This window comes from Panthera onca, chromosome C1, assembly GCF_046562875.1.
Source record: "Panthera onca isolate mPanOnc1 chromosome C1, mPanOnc1 haplotype 2, whole genome shotgun sequence".
Classification (NCBI taxonomy): Eukaryota; Metazoa; Chordata; class Mammalia; order Carnivora; family Felidae; genus Panthera; species Panthera onca.
Window position 1 is genome coordinate 148,999,353 of NC_138346.1, and position 17,911 is coordinate 149,017,263.

General features: G+C 34.7%; 1 protein-coding gene across 2 annotated transcripts in view; it reads left to right on the forward strand.

Annotated features, from left to right (window-relative positions):
- Positions 1-17,911, forward strand: part of COL24A1 (collagen type XXIV alpha 1 chain) — a 409,345-nt gene that overhangs the window by 26,500 nt on the left and 364,934 nt on the right. For both annotated transcript variants that reach the window (XM_078451730.2, XM_078451731.2), the window contains 2 exons: positions 5,795-5,848; positions 8,612-8,665. In XM_078451730.2, coding sequence (XP_078307856.1) covers positions 5,795-5,848; positions 8,612-8,665 — 108 coding nt within the window. The remainder of the gene's footprint in view (positions 1-5,794; positions 5,849-8,611; positions 8,666-17,911) is intronic.

The window sequence follows — 17,911 nt, forward strand, 5'->3', positions numbered from 1 at the left end:
ATTCAGGAGTCTTCCTATCAATATTATAGTTGAAGGTATAGGGTTGGATAATTTTCAAAGAAAGGAGTTTGGCATAGAGTCAAGAGTCAAATCATGGGGAATGTTTGCTTTGGGATTATGGAAGAAAAAAAGCAGAAGTGTGAATGAACAGTCAGATGGGAGAGAAGTATATAGTGCACTGTCACAGAAGCCCAAGAAGAGAGTTTTGAGAAAAAATTGATCAGCAGTGCCAAAAGCTACATAGAAGTCAAAAAGGATGAGGACTGAGAAAAAGTGGAAGAAATGCATTAGCTCTTCTGATGGGAAAGTCAACTTTGTGAGTCCAACTTCAGGATAATGTAGAAGACTAAAGGTAGATTTTTTAGGAAGCTAATGAAAGTGTGAATGATGAAGAAATAATGAACTTTGTAGGGATTGTTGCATCACTTCTTGAAGTAGATGTTACCATGTGAAATCTCAGGCCAGCCTGATTTTTCCTACCTGTAGGTGACCATTTCTTCTTTCATATGCCCGTACAGTTCTTTCATCATCTCTGAAGTTTATTAAACCTATATCAGTCTGTATCAGTTTTTTTTTCTGGTATGCCTTTGATATGAAGGTCATTTTTATTTGATTATAGAAACATCTCCCCTTATATCCTCAAATATTTTTCTTTTCCATTTTTCCACATTCTTCTTCAGGATGTCCTTTGTGATGATAGACATTATCTATCATTTTCTCTACAAGCATGTATGTGTGATTGCTTTTTCTATTTTGTTTCATGTGAATTCAGTTATTCTGCACTCACATTCCTTCATTGATTTTTAAATTGTATCTAATCAGTTTTTATGGTATCAGACATGGCTTTCATCTATAATGGTTTCTTTTTTCTCTTTCATGTATTTCTTAAACTCTTCTGGTTCACATTTCATTACCTTCATTGTTATTTTTATTTCTTATAACTCTTCTTTGACCTCTGTTTTTATAGAAACATGGCATCTTGAAATCCTTTGCATCTTTAGTGAACTATATGACTGGACTTTTTCTCTGTTGCATGAAGTAATTCCTCTTCTGGTAAACAATTTTCATCTACTTTTAATTTATGTTTCTGTCCTCATACTTTCCCCTCCACTCAATAAGTATGTAAAGGCCCCTGGCTGGTTTCTTTCTGGTTATTAGCCATTTTTAAAATAAAGGCAGGGGCGCCTGGGTAGCTCAGTCGGTTGAGCGTCCGACTTCAGCTCAGGTCAGGATCTCACAGTCCGTGAGTTTGAGCCCTGCCTCGGGCTCTGGGCTGATGGCTCAGAGCCTGGAGCCTGCTTCCAATTCTGTGTCTCCCTCTCTCTCTGCCCCTCCCCCGTTCATGCTCTGTCTCTCTCTGTCTCAAAAATAAATAAACGTTAAAAAAAATTTCTTTAAAAAAATAATAAAGGCAGCTCTGGGGCACCTGAGTGACTCATTTAGTTAAACATCTGACTCTTGATTTCAGCCGGGGTTATGATTTCATGGTTCGTGAGTTTGAGCCCCACCTCTGGTTCTGTGCTGACAGCATGGAGCCTGCTCAGGATTCTTTCTCTCTCCTTCTTTCTCTGTCCCTCCCCTGCTCATGCTCTCTCTCTGAAAATAAATAAACTTAAAAAAAAAATAAATAAAATAAAGGCAACTCTAACTGGGGCACTATTTGTTTTAGAATAGCATAGGGAGAAGCAGAGGGAAATAAGGTGGAGTGGTACACAGTGTCAACTTTAGGTTGCTGCCTTTAAACACCATCTTATTATATTTATTTTGTCCTCTATCCAGAGACATATCTCCTCTTACTTTCATGTACAATTTGTTATGAAATCTTTTATTTCATAGGCCCTCTAAGAACTAATATGATGATTTATGCTCCTGTCTTTCACCCCCTGTCCCCACCAGACATCTTCTGAGGTTAGGAGGTTTGGTTGTAGATCATAACAATGATGGGTTCCTCCTCTTCAGTTCCACCTTTCTTACTCTTGGCTGTTTGAAGCTGGGTCTTCACTGGATCATTAATCATATCTACTGTGGCTTTCTCATTCCCTTAAGCCTCATCGTTGTGTAATCAAAGGATTTTTGAGATGAACATTCAAGACTGATAGTTTTAGATATCTGTAGCCTGTTCAAGATTTGAAATCTGAGGAGGTTTTTCTTTCTGGTCATCTCTCAACATCTTTCCTTACCGCAAAGTTTCTCAGTATTTGGAACATAATCTTCATATTTTGTGGTTTGTGGTTGTGGTCCTTTCCTTGTTTCGTTGGAGATGATTTTTTTTTTCTTTCAGTGTTTTTGTTGTTCTCAGTGGGTTTTGAGGGATGGAGGGTAGTTTTAAAAATGTTTTCATTCTGCCATGTTTTATGTAAATTCTCTAGTGATCTTTTTAAAAACACAAACCAGATCACCTCAGTTAGCTCCTTAAACTCTTCAGTGGCAGAAGAATAAAGCACTTAGAATAAATGAAAGACTTTTTATCATAACCTGTGCAGTGGTGTGTGATCTGGCCCCTGCTTACCTCTGCAGCCTCCTTTTGTGCCACTTTCTCTTACTCTCCCTGAGTTTTCTTTTTCTTCTTCAATAAGACTGTGCTTTTTGTTTGTTTTCTTTTACTCATGCCCTCGTTCATTTTATTCCTATTTTCTGGAATTTTACTTTCTCCTCTTTTCTAACTCTTATTCATTTTTTCAGTGTGAGCACTTACTTCCTCAGAGAAGCTTCCTCTGATACCACAAATAAATTAGGTGCACTAGCTATGTTAATCTCTCTGTTGCTTGCTTGTTCTCTTCCTTCATATCACTAAGTAAAATGTTTAATTATGTGCTTATCTGTTAACGTGTGTCTTTTTTCTAGACTCGAAGCTGTCGGAGGGCTTGATGCTTACTAATGCTTATCGAATGAGTGAATGAATGAATGAGTGAATGAATTTTTAAAAGGAATTTTAGTTGCAGGACTTCCAAGATTAATTGACCAGGCATTACTATCTTTTAGAAGTTTTGGTCTAGTGAATATATTTAAGGCAATTATATATTTGATAATATATAATAATTACCTTAGTAGCCTGGGTGGCTCAGTTGGTTGAGTACCTGACTCTTGATTTTGGCTCAGGTTGAGATCCCATGGTCATGGGATCAAGCCCCATGCTGAGCCCCACATCAGGTTCAGCTGGAGCCTGATTAAGATTTTTCTGCCCTCTACCCCACTCATGCGCACTCTATCTAAAACAAACAAACAAAAAACCCCTAGTAATTATAATATTATAACTAACATTAATTGAGTGCTTACTGTGCACCATGTATACCTTTAAAAAAATCATTATTCTATAGTTTACTGGTTAACTACTATTTCTTAGCCATAGTGGTAGTTATTCTATATACAGTATCTTTAATGATCACAATAACTGAAAGGTAGATCTTTATCATCAATATTTTAAAGATGAGGAAACTAAGGCTTAGAAAGAGTAACTGACTTGTCCAAGGTCATTCAGCTAGTAAATCATTGAGGCCTGATTTGAACCTAGATTAGACAATTGCAAAACCGTTACTCTTTTCATGGAATTATGCTCCTTTTTTTTTTTTTAAACTTTTTTAAAAGTTTATTTATTCTTGAGAGCGGGCGTGTGTGAAAGGGGGAAGGGCAGAGAGAGAGGGAGAGAGAATCTGAAGCAGGGCTAGATCACATGAACCACGAGATCATAACCTAAGCCAAAATCAAGATGGTCAACAACTGAGCCCAGGCATCCCTTTCTCTTAATAACCAATAACCTCAAAGTTTAAGTGCCATTTTTAGTACTTAACTTTATTTATAGAAAATCACTTATTTTCATCAAACAAGTCATGCCATATAAAATCAAATTTCTTCCCTGGTTTGTAGAAATCCCTATTAATCTATTCTCAGTGATTTGAAAATGCAAATTTGTGAAGAAGTTAAAATTGATTTTTATACAGTGCTTATTAAATAACTCAAATATTTCAATCATGACATAACATAGACTTTCTTTCTTGCCCAGTATCTAATAATAATTACCTTTTCTATGTAATTGGAATACTGTTTTCTTTTGTTGTAATATAGTGTCATGGGGTAATAAACCAAACTAGACATTCTGTTTTAATTTTCCATTTAGTTTTTCATTTTTCTTATTTTTGGGGACTTCAAATAAATAGCTGTTAACTTCCGATTATAACAACAGAACCAGAATTGTGAAAAGGATTTCAGTTTTTAAAAAAAATAAGTGAAAGTCAATTTTTGATGGTTAGTGATATAATGTTATATATAATATATATATAAAGTTAGTGATATAATGATAGCTGTTAAAATATTTGAACAGTTCAGGAAGGAGGATGCCCTCAGTTTGAGGTTGAATGGGAATAGTACTTCTGTCTCAATGTTAGGAGATATATGAAAGGTTTTATTGGGGTGCCTGGGTGGCTCAGTCAGTTAAGCATCTGACTTCAGCTCAGGTATTGATCTCACAGCTTGTTGAGTTCAAGCCCCGCATTGGGCTCTGCAATGACAGTGCAGAACCTACTTGGGATTCTCTCTCTGTCCTTCCATCTCTGCCCCTCTCCCAGTTGCACTATCTTTCTCTCTATATATAAATAAATAAATAAATAGTTTTTTTTTTTTTTTTTAAATCAAGTTAGGGCATGGGAGAAGAAAAAATACAATCAAAGGGAAATGGTCAGCTTGAAAAATATAAAGAGGATTAGAAAACTTCAAAACAGCTGTAATATTAAAAAAAAAAGGAGAAAGTTTTGAAGAGTAGATAATATCAGAATGAGGAATGAGAAAAAAATGCTGCATAAAATCAAGGCTCTTAGGCCATGCTATCTGTTAATGCTAAGGCTAGCACTTTAACCTTGATATGCCGAATTTCAACATTCATGCTATTTTTAATGCAACTTTGAATGAATATTTGTAAAGTGGAATATGTGTATGCTCTAGAGACACCAAGAATAATTCCATATCAGCAGAGTGCTCTGCAACAATTAAGTGAATGCAACATGAATGAATGCATATGTTAACCATGTCTCAAATGAACATTTATTCTGCCCCAGTTGATTGTTAAAGTAAAAAAAGACGACATAAGTCATCACGTGAGGAAGTAAAAAAGGAAACTACTTCTTCCTATTCAATATTACTTAACATATTTAATATATTTAATATTATTTAATATATTTAATATTATTTAATATATTTAATCAGAATGCTTTAAAAATTGATCAATGTTTGCTTTCCTACTTTGTTTTGCAAACCATTTAAGTCTCTGACTGAACTCCTGGTATGCTATACTTGGTGCAAGGCAGATTTATTACTGAATATACAAGAAGGATCTCATAACAGTTTAACACATTATACAGATCCTTGCTATAAGCCTTTTAAGAGAACATAACATAGTCAGTGCTTTAATTTTTCCAGGCAAGTCTTTTGAAATGTGTCTGAAACGACCTGTAGTTGTTGGTCTCCCAACCCTAAATTGAATTCTGCCTTCAGTAGTAAAAGTAAATTTAGGTAAAAGTTACCCACAAAACTACTAGTTATGGTTCCTGTAAAAGCCAGATACAGTGGCTGTAACCATAAGTCACAGACTTCCTACGGCCATTTCTGGCCAGATTAAAGAGGACACTTGAGTTTCAACTCTCACCCCTGCTGATTAGGGTGAGGGGATTCATATTACTTTAAAATCATCATCAGCTGGGAACTGGGGACTGAAAACAAAGCCCTAAAGTGGGAATCTTAATAAGTCTTGTGAGAAAAGATGTGTCTATAATTGTGCCTAACATCTTGGCATTTGTTTTCCAAGGGTCCACCTGGTCCAGCAGGCATCCCAGGCCCATCAGGAAGGAGAGGTCCACGGGTGAGTAAATGGGCTCTGTGTCCCACTGCTGTTAGAATTAGTAACACTGCAGTATGTTTTTTTTTCCCCAGCATTGTACAGTATGTACTTCCTTTGGAAACCTGCCTGGGTCTTCAAACTTAGTCTACCTTTGCCAATTCAAGAGAAACTCAGGAACACGTGCAGCTTGTTTATTTGACCGTAAACACCCAGCCAAGGCACTCTCTGTGAACCTGCCTGAGAAGGATTATCAAATTTATAAATTAGTGCTACTTGTAACATTATTCTTAGTTATAAAGCGATCTCATGGGTAGTTGATAGTTCGAGGTGGGGTTCATTTGCTTTGGGAAATGAAGAGGAGTGGGTTGCCTTAAAATAGTACATTCCTGGATTACATAGTGGAAAATGCTGGAGCTACTGACTAGAAAAATAATTAACCTGAGGAAAAAGCTGCCTTAAGGATCAGCAGTGGTTTCTCACATTACACATGTCCAACAAAAGATTTACTGCTGTGTTAAAATTTGTTTCTTTCAAACCTAAAAAATAAATGTGGACTTTTACTAACAGAAATTCTTCCAAGAGCCAGAAAAGGAACTGCAACCGTGTGTTGTAAAGACAGATGCACATGCTGTGTATAATCCACTTTCTGTCCCGATTTTTGTCTATCTTACACACAATATAGTGAAAAAGCATCCTGAAATATTACTTTAAGTCGTCCATATTCACATTCAACTCCTGTCCTCATACTGACAAGAAGGCTCAGACGAACGCTCACTGGCTGTAGCTGCGGTTAAACATTTGTTTCACTTCTCTATACTTGACCTATCACATTCCTCCTACAGTCTCTCATCCACGCGCCCACTCTCCCATAGCCGGCAGACCGTTTCCATCCTTCTGGCTCTCTGTCTGGATCCCACCTTTCTGGGGACTGGATCTCTCTCTGTACCAATCCCATTCCCTATCCACTACTGAGGCTGTTCTCCTACAGCAAGACCTTCAGTCTGAGTCTCCATCTATTCTCATAGTACACCAGTTTCCTTCCCTCATTTCTGTCTATTTTTTTCACTTATTTGTCTAATCCTTTCTTTAAGGAAGGAACAGTATTCCTCTTCTCCAGGCTAATTATTACATTTGTGTTCCTAATTTTATCTCCACTCCATTATTTAACTTAAAACTTGCAACTTCACATTTTTTTCTCTCCCTAGATTTTAGCTCATGTGGCAACAACCAAACCATTATCCCTTTTCAAAAAAAACCCTCAAACTTTCACTGTTATTAATTTTTCCTAGTTATTGTCCTAGCTCACTGTTGTTGCACTATTGAACTTTATAAAATAATAGTTTATGCCGTGGCCCTACATCAATGCTTATGTGTAAAGGCCCATAAATTTTTCCATCTATTTTATTAAAATTTATTTTAATAATAATTTAATCTAATAATTTTTGAAGGTTGCAAATGACATATCATAAAATCTAATCTTTTTTCCTTAGTTTTAGTCTTGCTAGATATACTTCCAATATTGCCATTGCTGACACCCCTTTCCTTTCTGAAACACGATGCTCTATTAATTCAGAATTGAAAAGACAGAAAAATAAGTAATTACTAACTATATGTTATATGTTAAGAGAGAGGTATGGCTGAAGAGCTGAGACAAGGGTACCAAATCCAAATGAGTGTAGGGGGCCTGGAGACCTGGAAGGTTTTCTAGAGGTAGATCTTAGTTCCTCCATTGATGGTTCCATAAGCTTAAGTTTCTTCACTTGTAAAGGGGAGTAAAAATAGCCACCTTGCAGGATTGTTATAAGGATTAGTAATAAGAAATGTAAAGCATTAATGCAGTTATTTACATATAGTAGGCACTCAGTAAATAGAAGCAGTTATTAAATTCAAACCAACAAATATTTATTGAGTGTCTAATATGTTCCAAGCGCTATACTGGTAGTACTAAAAACAGTCCGTTTTCAAAAAATTTTTAATCCTAGAACTAAATGGCACATGTCATAAAGTAGTTAAAAGGGCAATAAAATATTTAAGTAACAGATTAGAACAGTCTAATAAATGTCCTAAAGCGATATACAGTTAAGTACAAATTAACTTTACATGTAGCAATTTCTATGAAAGCTAGTAAGAGAAATCACTTTATCATGGTGTATCTAGGATTTAAAAAAGAGGTGGGGGGGCACCTGGGTGGCCCAGTTGGTTAAGTGTCAGACTCTTGGTCTCAGTTCAGGTCTCGATCTCAGGTTTGTGAGCTCAAGCCCCACATAATATTTATTTATCTAAAAGAATAAATTAAATAAAACTGAGGTGGGATCTAGCTGACACTTGAAGAATGATTTGGGCAGCTGTAGGGGGTAAAGTTAAACGAGTCTTTAAGAGATACGTAATGGCATAAGTAAAAACTCAAGTACAAGAAAGGGTTAACACATGTTGACAGAAGAGTAAACATTTGCACTTCCTTATTTTTAGGCTTCTTACTCTGCACAGGTTCTAGAAGTAGCACTATGCATATAGCTCGAGATAGGGGTGAAAAATAAAGGAGGTAAACACCTCAAGACAGTGTTTTGAATCAAAAGACAGAAACTGCAGTACTGCTCTAGTGTAGCTCTCCTTTCCAAGACTGAACAATCCAACATCTCAGAAAAAATTAAAAAAAGCTTTGTGGAAAAAAAAAAAAGAGGTAACATTCATTTTAATTAAATTATGCTATGAAATATTTATACTGACTGTTATTTGTATCTAAAACTGTTCTAAGAACGATCTGACCTTTTTTACTATTTGCAGGGCATACCAGGGCCACATGGAAATCCTGGGTTACCTGGATTACCAGGTCCAAAGGTGAGTGATGCCTAGTGAGTATCATGTTATTTTCCTGACATTATTAAAGAAGGTCTTTAACTCTTTTTTAAAATTGAAACATAGTTGACATAAATATTATATTATCTTGAGTGTACAACATGATGAGTCGACACCTGTACACACAGCAAATGATCACCACAGTAAGTCCAGCCGCCATCTGTCACCATAAGTTACCAAAAGTATTTTTTCTTCTTATGATGAAAACTTTCATGATCTATTCTCCTGGCAACCTTCGAATATGCACTACAGTACCATTGACTGTGTCCCCATGCCACACATCACATCCCCATGACCTATTTATTTCACAGCTGGAAGTGTGTACCTCCCAACACCCTTTACTCATTTTGGACATTTGGCAACACCCCCTTCTACCCTGCCACCACCACTCTGTTCTCTGAATCCATAAATTTTGTTTTGTTTCTTCATCTGTTTTGTTTTTTGGATTCCACATATAAGTGAGATCATATAATATTTGTATTTCTCTGTCTGATTTATTTCACTTAGCATAATGCCCTCAAGGTCCATCCATGTTAACACAAATGGTAGTATTCCATTTATTTTTATGGCTGAGTAGTATTCCATTGTGCGTGTGTGTGTGTGTGTGTGTGTGTTTATACCATATCTTCTTTATCCATTCATCCATTGTTAGACAGGTTCTTTTCATATCTTGGCTATTATAAATAATGTTCCAATTAACATAGGGGTGCATTTATCTTTTTGAATTAGTGTTATTATTTTTTTTTCTGATGAAATGCCCAGAGGTAGAACTGTTGGATCATATGGTAGTTCTTTTTTTTAGTTTTTTTTTTTAATTTTTTTGGAATTTATTTAGAAAGAGAGAGAAGGGGAGGGGCAAAGAAAGAGGAGACAGAGAATCCATCCCAAACAGGCTCTGTGCTGTTAACACAGAGCCTGATCTGGGGCTTGAACTCACAAACCATGAGATCATGACCTGAGCTGAAACCAAGAGCTGGACTCAACCGACTGAGCCACCCAGGTGCCCTGATCATATGGTAGTTCTATTTTTACTTTTACTTTATATTATTACTATATTCCCTAAGCTGTATTTTTCATCTCCATAACTTATTTATTTTTAATTTCTTTATGAAACTCCATACTGTTTTCCATAATGCCTGCACCAGTTTACCTTCCTTCCAACAGTGCATGTGAGTTCCCATCTTCATATCTTCATGAACACTAGTTATTTCTTGTCTTTTTGATAATAGCCATTCCAACAGGTGTGAAGTGATAAGTCATTGTGGTCTTGATTTGTATTTCCCTGATGACTAGTGATGTTAAACACTTTTTCATGTGCCTGTTGGTCATCTGTATATCTTTATGGGAAAAAAAAGTGCCTATTTAGATCCTATGTCCATTTTTTAATTGACTGTTTTGTTTCACTGTTGAGTTGTATGGGTGTTTTTTTCCCACTTTCTACCCCTCTTTTTTTTTTTTTAACTTAAATTTTAGTTAACATGTAGTGCAATATTGTTTTCTGGAGTAGAATTCAGGGATTCATCTCTATATACAGCACCCAGTGCTTATCACAAGTGCCCTCCTTAATATCCATCACCCATCTAAACAATCTCCCACCCATCTCCCTTCATCAATCCCCAGTTTGTTCTCTATCATTAAGAGTCTCTTGTGGTTTGTTTCCCTCTCTCCTCTTTTCCCCTCTTCCCATATGTTCATCTGTTTTGTTTCTTAAATTCCACATATGACTGAAATCTTATGGCATTTGTCTTTTTCTGATTGACTTATCTCACTTAAAATAATACATTCTAACTCCATGTTGCAAATGGCAAGATTTCATTCATTTGATCGCTAAGTAATATTCCATTATGTATGTATACCATATCTTTATTCATCAGTCGATGGACAGTTGGACCCTCTCCATAGTTTGGCTATTGTTGATAATGCTGCTACAAACATTGGGGTGCATGTACCCCTTTGAATCTGTATTTTTGTATCCTTTGGGTAGGTATCTAATAGTGAAAATGCTGGGTCACAGGGTAGTTCTAATTTTAGTTTTTTAAGGAACCTCTTCTCCAGAGTGGCTGTACCAGTTTGCATTCCCACCAACAGGGCAAGAGGGTTTCCCTTTCTCTACATCCTTGTGAGTTTTTAAAATATATTTTGGATATTAACCTCTTATAGGATATATAAATTGTAAATGTTTTCTCCAATTCAGTAAGCTGTCTTTTAATATTTATGATGATTTACTTTGCTGAAGGTTTTCAATTTGATGTATTTCCACTTGTTTATTTTTGCTTTTGTTGCCTTCACTTTTGGAGTCAGATCTAAAAAAAATTGCCAAGAATAATGTCAAGGAACTTATTGCCTATATTTTCTACTAGGAGTTTTATGGTTTCAGGTCTTAAATTAAAATCTTTAATTCATTTTGAGTTTATTTTTGTGTATAGTATTAGAGAGTAGTCTAATATCATTCTTTTGCATATGGCTGTCCACTTTTCCCAAGGCCATTTATTAAAGAGACTATCTTTTACCCATTGTATACTCTTGCCTCTTTTGTTATAAGTCAATTAACCATATGTGCATGGGTTTATTTCTTGGCTATTTATTCCATTCCATTGATCTATGTGACTTTTTGTATGTCAATACCATATTGTTTTCATTATCATACTTTTTTAATATAGTTTGAAATCAGGGAGCATGATACCTTCAGCTTGGTTGTTCTTATCAAGATTGTTTTGGCTATTCATGGTCTTTTGAGGTCCCATACAAATTTTAGGATTATTCATTCTATTTATGTGAATGTGTCATTGGAATTTTGATAGGGATTGCATTGAGTCTATAGATTGCTTTGGGTATGGACTATTTATTTATTTATTTATTTATTTATTTATTTATGTGTGCTTACTTATTTTGAAAGAGAAGGAGGGAAAGCAGGCAAGAAGTAGAGAGAGTAAGAGAAAGAGAATCCCAAGCAAGCTCCCCACTGTCAGCACAGAGTCCAACACAGGGCTTGATCTCACAAACTGTGAGATCATAACCTGAGCTAAAATCAAGAGTCAGGTGCATAACTGACTGAGCCACCCAGGTGCCCCTATGGGCATTTTAATATTAATGTTAATAATATTAATTCTTTCACTCCATTTGTACAGAATATATTACATTATTTGTTCTTCAATTTTTTTTGTTAATATCTTACACTTTTCAGCATACAGTTCTCTCACCTCCTTGGTTAAATTTATTCCTAGATATTTTATTCCTTTTGATGTAATTATACATGGGATTGCTTTTTAAATTTCTCTAATAGTTCTTTGTTAGTGTATAGAAATACAACAGATTTTGGTATATTGATTTTTACCCTGCATCTTTACTAATTTATTAGTTCTGACAGTTTTCCAGTTGAGTCTTTCAGGTTTTCTATATATAATATATTATCTTCAAATAGCGATAGTTTTACTTCTTACCTTTCTTCTTTTTTTTCATGTTTATTTATTTATTTATTTATTTTGAGAGAGAGAGAGAGAGAGAGAGAGAGAGAGATAGAGCATGAGTAGGGAAGGGGCAGCCAGAGAGGGAGAGAGAGAATCCTACGCAGGCTCTACACTGTCAGTGCAGAGCCCAATGCAGGGCTCAAATCCACAAACTGTGAGATCATGACCTGAGCCAAAATCAAGAGTTGGACACTCAACCCACTGAGCCAACCTGGCTCCCCATTCCCTTTCTGTTTGGATGCATTTTATTTCTATTTCTTGCTTAATTGCCATGGCTAGAACTTCTAATACTATGTTGAGCTAAACGTAGTAGTAGTGGGCATCCTTGTCTTGTTCCTGATCTTAGAGGAAAGACTTTCAGCCTTTCACCCTTTAATATGATGTTAGCTTAGGTTTGTTATATATGGCTTTATTATGTTGAGGTACATTACCTCTATACCCACTTTGTTGAAAGTTATTATCATAAATGTATGTTGAAATTTGTCAAATGTTTTTCCTGTATCTACTGAGATGATCTTTGATTTTTAGCCTTCATTTTGTTAATGTGGTATATCACATTGATTGATTGGCAGATGTTGAATCATCCTTGCATCCATGGAATAAATCCCACTTGATGATCCCTTTAATTTATTGTTGAATTTAGTTTGCTAGTATTTTGTTGAGGATTTTGCATCTATGTTCATCAGAGATATTTTTCTGTAGTTTTCTTTTTTTGTATTATCCTTGTAAAATGCGTTAGGAAGCATTGTCTCCTCTTCGTTTTGGAAGAATTTGATAAGCATTGGTATTAACTCTTCTTTACATATTTGGTAATATTCACCAATGAATCTGTCTTGTCTTAGACTCTTGTTTGTTGGGAGGGTTTTGATTACTGCTTTAATATTACTGGTAATCAACATATTCAAAAGTTTATTTCTTCATTATTCAGCCTTGGAAGATTGTATTTTTCTAGGAATTTATCCGTTTCTTTTTGGTTGGCCAATTTGCTTGTATATAATTGTTCATAGTAGTCTCTTATCATCCTTTGTATTTCTGTGGTATCAGTTGTAAATCTCCTTTTTAAAAAATTTTATTTGAGCCCTCTTTTTTCCTGAGTTAGTCTAGCTAAAGGTTTGCCAATTTTATTTATGTTTTCAAAGAGCCAGCTCTTAGTTCGTTGATCTTTTTTTTTTCTAGTTCCTTGAAATGTAAAGTTAGATAGTTTGAGATTTTTCTTGTTTCTTGAAGTAGGCCTGTATCACTATGCACATTCCTCTTAGAACTGATTTTGCTGCATCCCATAGATTTTGGTAAGTTGTATTTGTACTTTAATGGCATTTTTAAATTTCTCCTTTGGTTTCTTCATTGACACATTGGTTATTCAGTAGCATGTTGTTTAATCTTCATATATTTGTGACTTTTCCATTTTCTTCTTCTAATTGATTTTTAGTTTCATATCTTTGTGGTCAGAAAAGATGTTTCACATGATTTCAGTCTGAAACTTATTGAGACTTGATTAGTGACCTAATGTATGATTTATCCTCGAGAATGTTCCATGTGCACTGAGAAGGATATATATTCTGCTGCTTTCGGATAGAATGTTTTGTGTATATCTATTTAGTCCATCTGATCTAATGTGTCATTAAAGGCCAGTGATTCCATATTGGTTTTTTATCTGGATAATTTATCCATTGATGTAAATGGGGTGTTAAAGTCTATTGTATTAATGTGAACTTCTTCCTTTAAATCTATTAGAATTTGTTTTATATCTTTGGGTGCTCCTAAGTTGGATGCATAAAAATTTACAAATGTTATATCCTCCTATTGGATTGACCCCTTTATCATTATGTAATATCTTTGTCTTTTACTATAGTCTTTGTTTTAGTCCATTTTGTCTGATGTAAGCATAGCTCCTCCAGCTTTCTTTTGGTTTCCATCTGCATGGAAATTTTTTTTTCCGTCCCTTCACCTTCATTCTTTGTGTGTTTTTATATCTGAAGTGAGTCTCTTATAGGCAGCAAGCATATAGATGGTTCTTGTTTATATATCCATTCAGCTACTATATGTCTTTTAATTGGAGTATTTAATCCACTTACATTTAAAGTAATTATTGATAGGTATGTACTTGTTGCCTATTGTTTTTTGACTGTTTTGTAGTTTCTCTCTGTTTCTTCTTCTCTTGCTCTATTCTGTGTTTTTATGACTTTATTTAGTATTGTGCCTATATTTCTTTCTTATTGGTTTTTGTATGTCTAGTATAGGATTTTGCTTTTTGGTTAACATGAGGCTCAAATATAACAAATATATATATACAAATATATATATACATATACACATATATATATATTTGTTATGTATATGTATGTTGTATATATAACATATATACATATATATATTTGCTACATATGTTGTATACAACATATGTATATGTATATGTTGTATACAACATACACATACATATATATATAACATACATACATATACATATATATATATATACATATATATATATATATATAATGGCTTATTTTAAGTTGATTAGCGACTTAAATTTGGTCAAATTCTGAAAGTCTACATTTTTACTCCCTCCCACATTTTATTTATTTTTTTGAAGTCACATTTTACATTTCTTTATACTGTGTGTCCCTTAACTAAGTATTACGGTTATTTTTACTACTTTTGTCTTTGAACCTTCATAGCAGTTTTATAATAATCCTCTACCTTGCTGTAAACTTACTTACCTTTACCAATGAGATTTTTACTTTCATATGTTTTTGTGCTATTAATTAATGCTCTTTCTTTTCAACTTAAAGAAGTACTTTTAACATTTCTTGTGAGGCCACTTTGGTAGTGATGAACTCCTTTAGCTTTTGCTTGTCTGGAAAACTCTATCTCTCCTTCAGTTCTGAATGATAATCTTACCAGTAGAGTATTCTTGGTTGGTTTTTTGCCTTGCAGCAGTTTGGATATATTGTGCCTCTTCCTTTTGGCCTGCAAAGCTTCTGCTGATAGTCTTAGGGGAGTTTCCTTGTAGATAACAAGCTGTATAAAGTCATCTTGTTCCTTGCACAAGAAATAATCTGTACATTCAAAAGGAAGTTACCTGAATTATGGCAAGGACAAGTTAAGGCAATCGCAAGTTCAGAAAGGTTTAACTGAAATAGGAAATTCAACACACAATGGAATCTCTATACAAGCATATTTGGATTGATGTGCTTCATAAAAAATCGTTAGAACCTAGAGCTTCCTTATATAAGTTACCTGTTTTGAAGCACACAAAGCATCTGGTAGAATACTTGTAAGGGGCTGACATTTAAGAAATATTATTTTTCTTTTCTTGAAGGAGCTACTTATAAGGCAACTAAGCAAATTAGAAATGTGACTTACTGAAAATACCAGACTTCTTATTTGGTAAATTAAACAAAAAGAGGGGCACCTGGGTGGCTCAGTCTGTTAAGCATCTGACTCTTGATTTCAGTACAGGTCATGATTTCAAGGTCACTTAGCATGGAGCCTGCTTAAGATTGTCTCTCCCTCTTTCTCTCTCCACCCCTCTCCAACTCATGTAGTCGCATTCTCTCTCTCTCTCTCTCTCTCTCTTTCTCTCTCTCTCTCTCTCTCTCAAGTAAAAAAAAAAAGAATAAGAAAATACCTTAAGACAGTATGTAAATATATTCTATTTATAAGGCTAGGTTAACATTTATAAAAATAAAGCTGGGGTGCCCAGGTGGCTCAGTCAGTTGAGCGTCGACTTCAGTTCAGGTCATGGTCTTGCAGTTCGTGAGTTTGAGCCCCGTGTCGGGCTCTGTGCTGACAGCTCAGAGCCTGGAGCCTGCTTCAGATTCTGTGTCTCCCTCTCTCTCTGCCCCATCCCCGTCTTGTACTCTGTCTCTCTCTCAAAAATAAAAAAACATTAAAAAAATTATAAGAATAAAGTATATTTAGCTAAAATATTCTAGATTTATGCAAAAGTGAATCCAATTTATTTTCTGTTATGCTTTTACAATAAAATTAGTATTTATCATAAAGGAAAAGAAATGTAAACTGATCTTGGTAGTTCTTATCTCTGTTCAGATGATATGAGTTCTCACGCATGTGCTGGTCTCTTCGTGATAGGCTCTTAGTTGTTTGAGGGCAGGGGCCAGAACTTATACATCTTTGCATTTGTGTCTATCCCAGTGCCCAGCATGTGTTGGGCACTCAATAAATGTTAAACTGAATCAAAAATCTGAGTTAACATTAGTACCAAGGCACTGGTATCATAAGGGAAAGAGCTTCTCATATCTGACAATTATTATGTGTGTGGCATGTCATTCAGTTTCATTTCAATTAATAGTACCATTCAGAGTAGGTTTTATTACCTTTTCCTTTGCCCAGAAGAAAACACACTTAGAGAGCTAAGTACTTCACCAAAGTAACACAATTTATAACTAGCAGAGTTGCATTCAGAACTGAATCTGTCTTACTCTCTTCCTAATACCGGGTTGTCCTTCAAAACAGGAGTTATAAAACACTACCTGAAGGAGGAAGGGTAGAGTGGGGTAACCTAATGGAATTTAAAGACTTTATGAATTCATTTAACAATAGTAATGAAACATGTCTATTCCAATGGTCTAGCTTATTCTGTGGATACTGATAATAACATATAAAGATAAACTGCACAAAGAGTGACATTGACCTCTGGTCCCTGAGATCTATGTTCTTAAATTGTTAAATAATAGCATAAGTGCCATACAAAATTTTAGTGGTTATATAGCAACTTCTTTTCAGCATTAGTGAGACTAGTATTATTTAAAATAAAGACAATTGAGCTCATTAACTAAAATCATTAGCTGGAATCAGGGGACTAACATCAGAAATGATGTCATTCTAAAAAAATTATAAGAATGTAAATTCCATTTCCTATTTACTGGAGAGAATGGCTTTTTTTTTTTTTCTTGTCAGCAAATGCCATCTGAGTTTACAGTTTACCATATTTATCTATTTAATGAACTTTATTTGCAGGGCGATGAATAGTTTTATTACTATTAATTAAACACATGATTAATTATACAATAGATCTTTAAACATAACTAATGAATACAGAGTCTATATGTTCAGCCTACCATATACTTATAATTCTAGTCCAGGCAGTCTTTCTGTGGTCAAGATATTTCCTTTCCCAGAAACACTTCTTAAAGGAAACTTAAAATCTTCCCATAAACGTTCGCAGTTTATATTACTTTAATCAAGGTCAATAGTTCCTTCAAATTTAGTCCAGTTATTGAGAAAGACAAATACCATATGATTTTACTCATATGTGGAATCTAAAAACAAAACAAAACAAAGCAATGAATAAACAAACAAAAAGAATCAGACAAATAAATACAGAGAAAAACTAATGGTTGCCAAAGGGAAGGGGAGAGAGATGGGTAAAATGGGTGAAGGGGATTGGGAGATACAGGCTTCCAGTTATGGAATGAATAAGTCACAGGAATAAAAGACACAGCATAGGGAATATAGTCAATGATATTATAATATTGTATAGCAATAGGTGGTAGTTACACTTGTGGTAAACATAGCATGATGTATAAAGATGTTGAATCACTGTGCTGTACATCCAAAGCTAATGTAACATTGTGTGTCAACTATACTCAGTTAAAAATGTTTTAAAATTAAATTAAATTAAAAAAAAAATCTTTGCCAGTAAAAAAAACCCCAAAAAACTCAAGTTTAATCGAGTAAATGAAACATCTAACCTTAATAAGCTACAACAGTGTCCTATTAGTAGTATTAAGTTAAA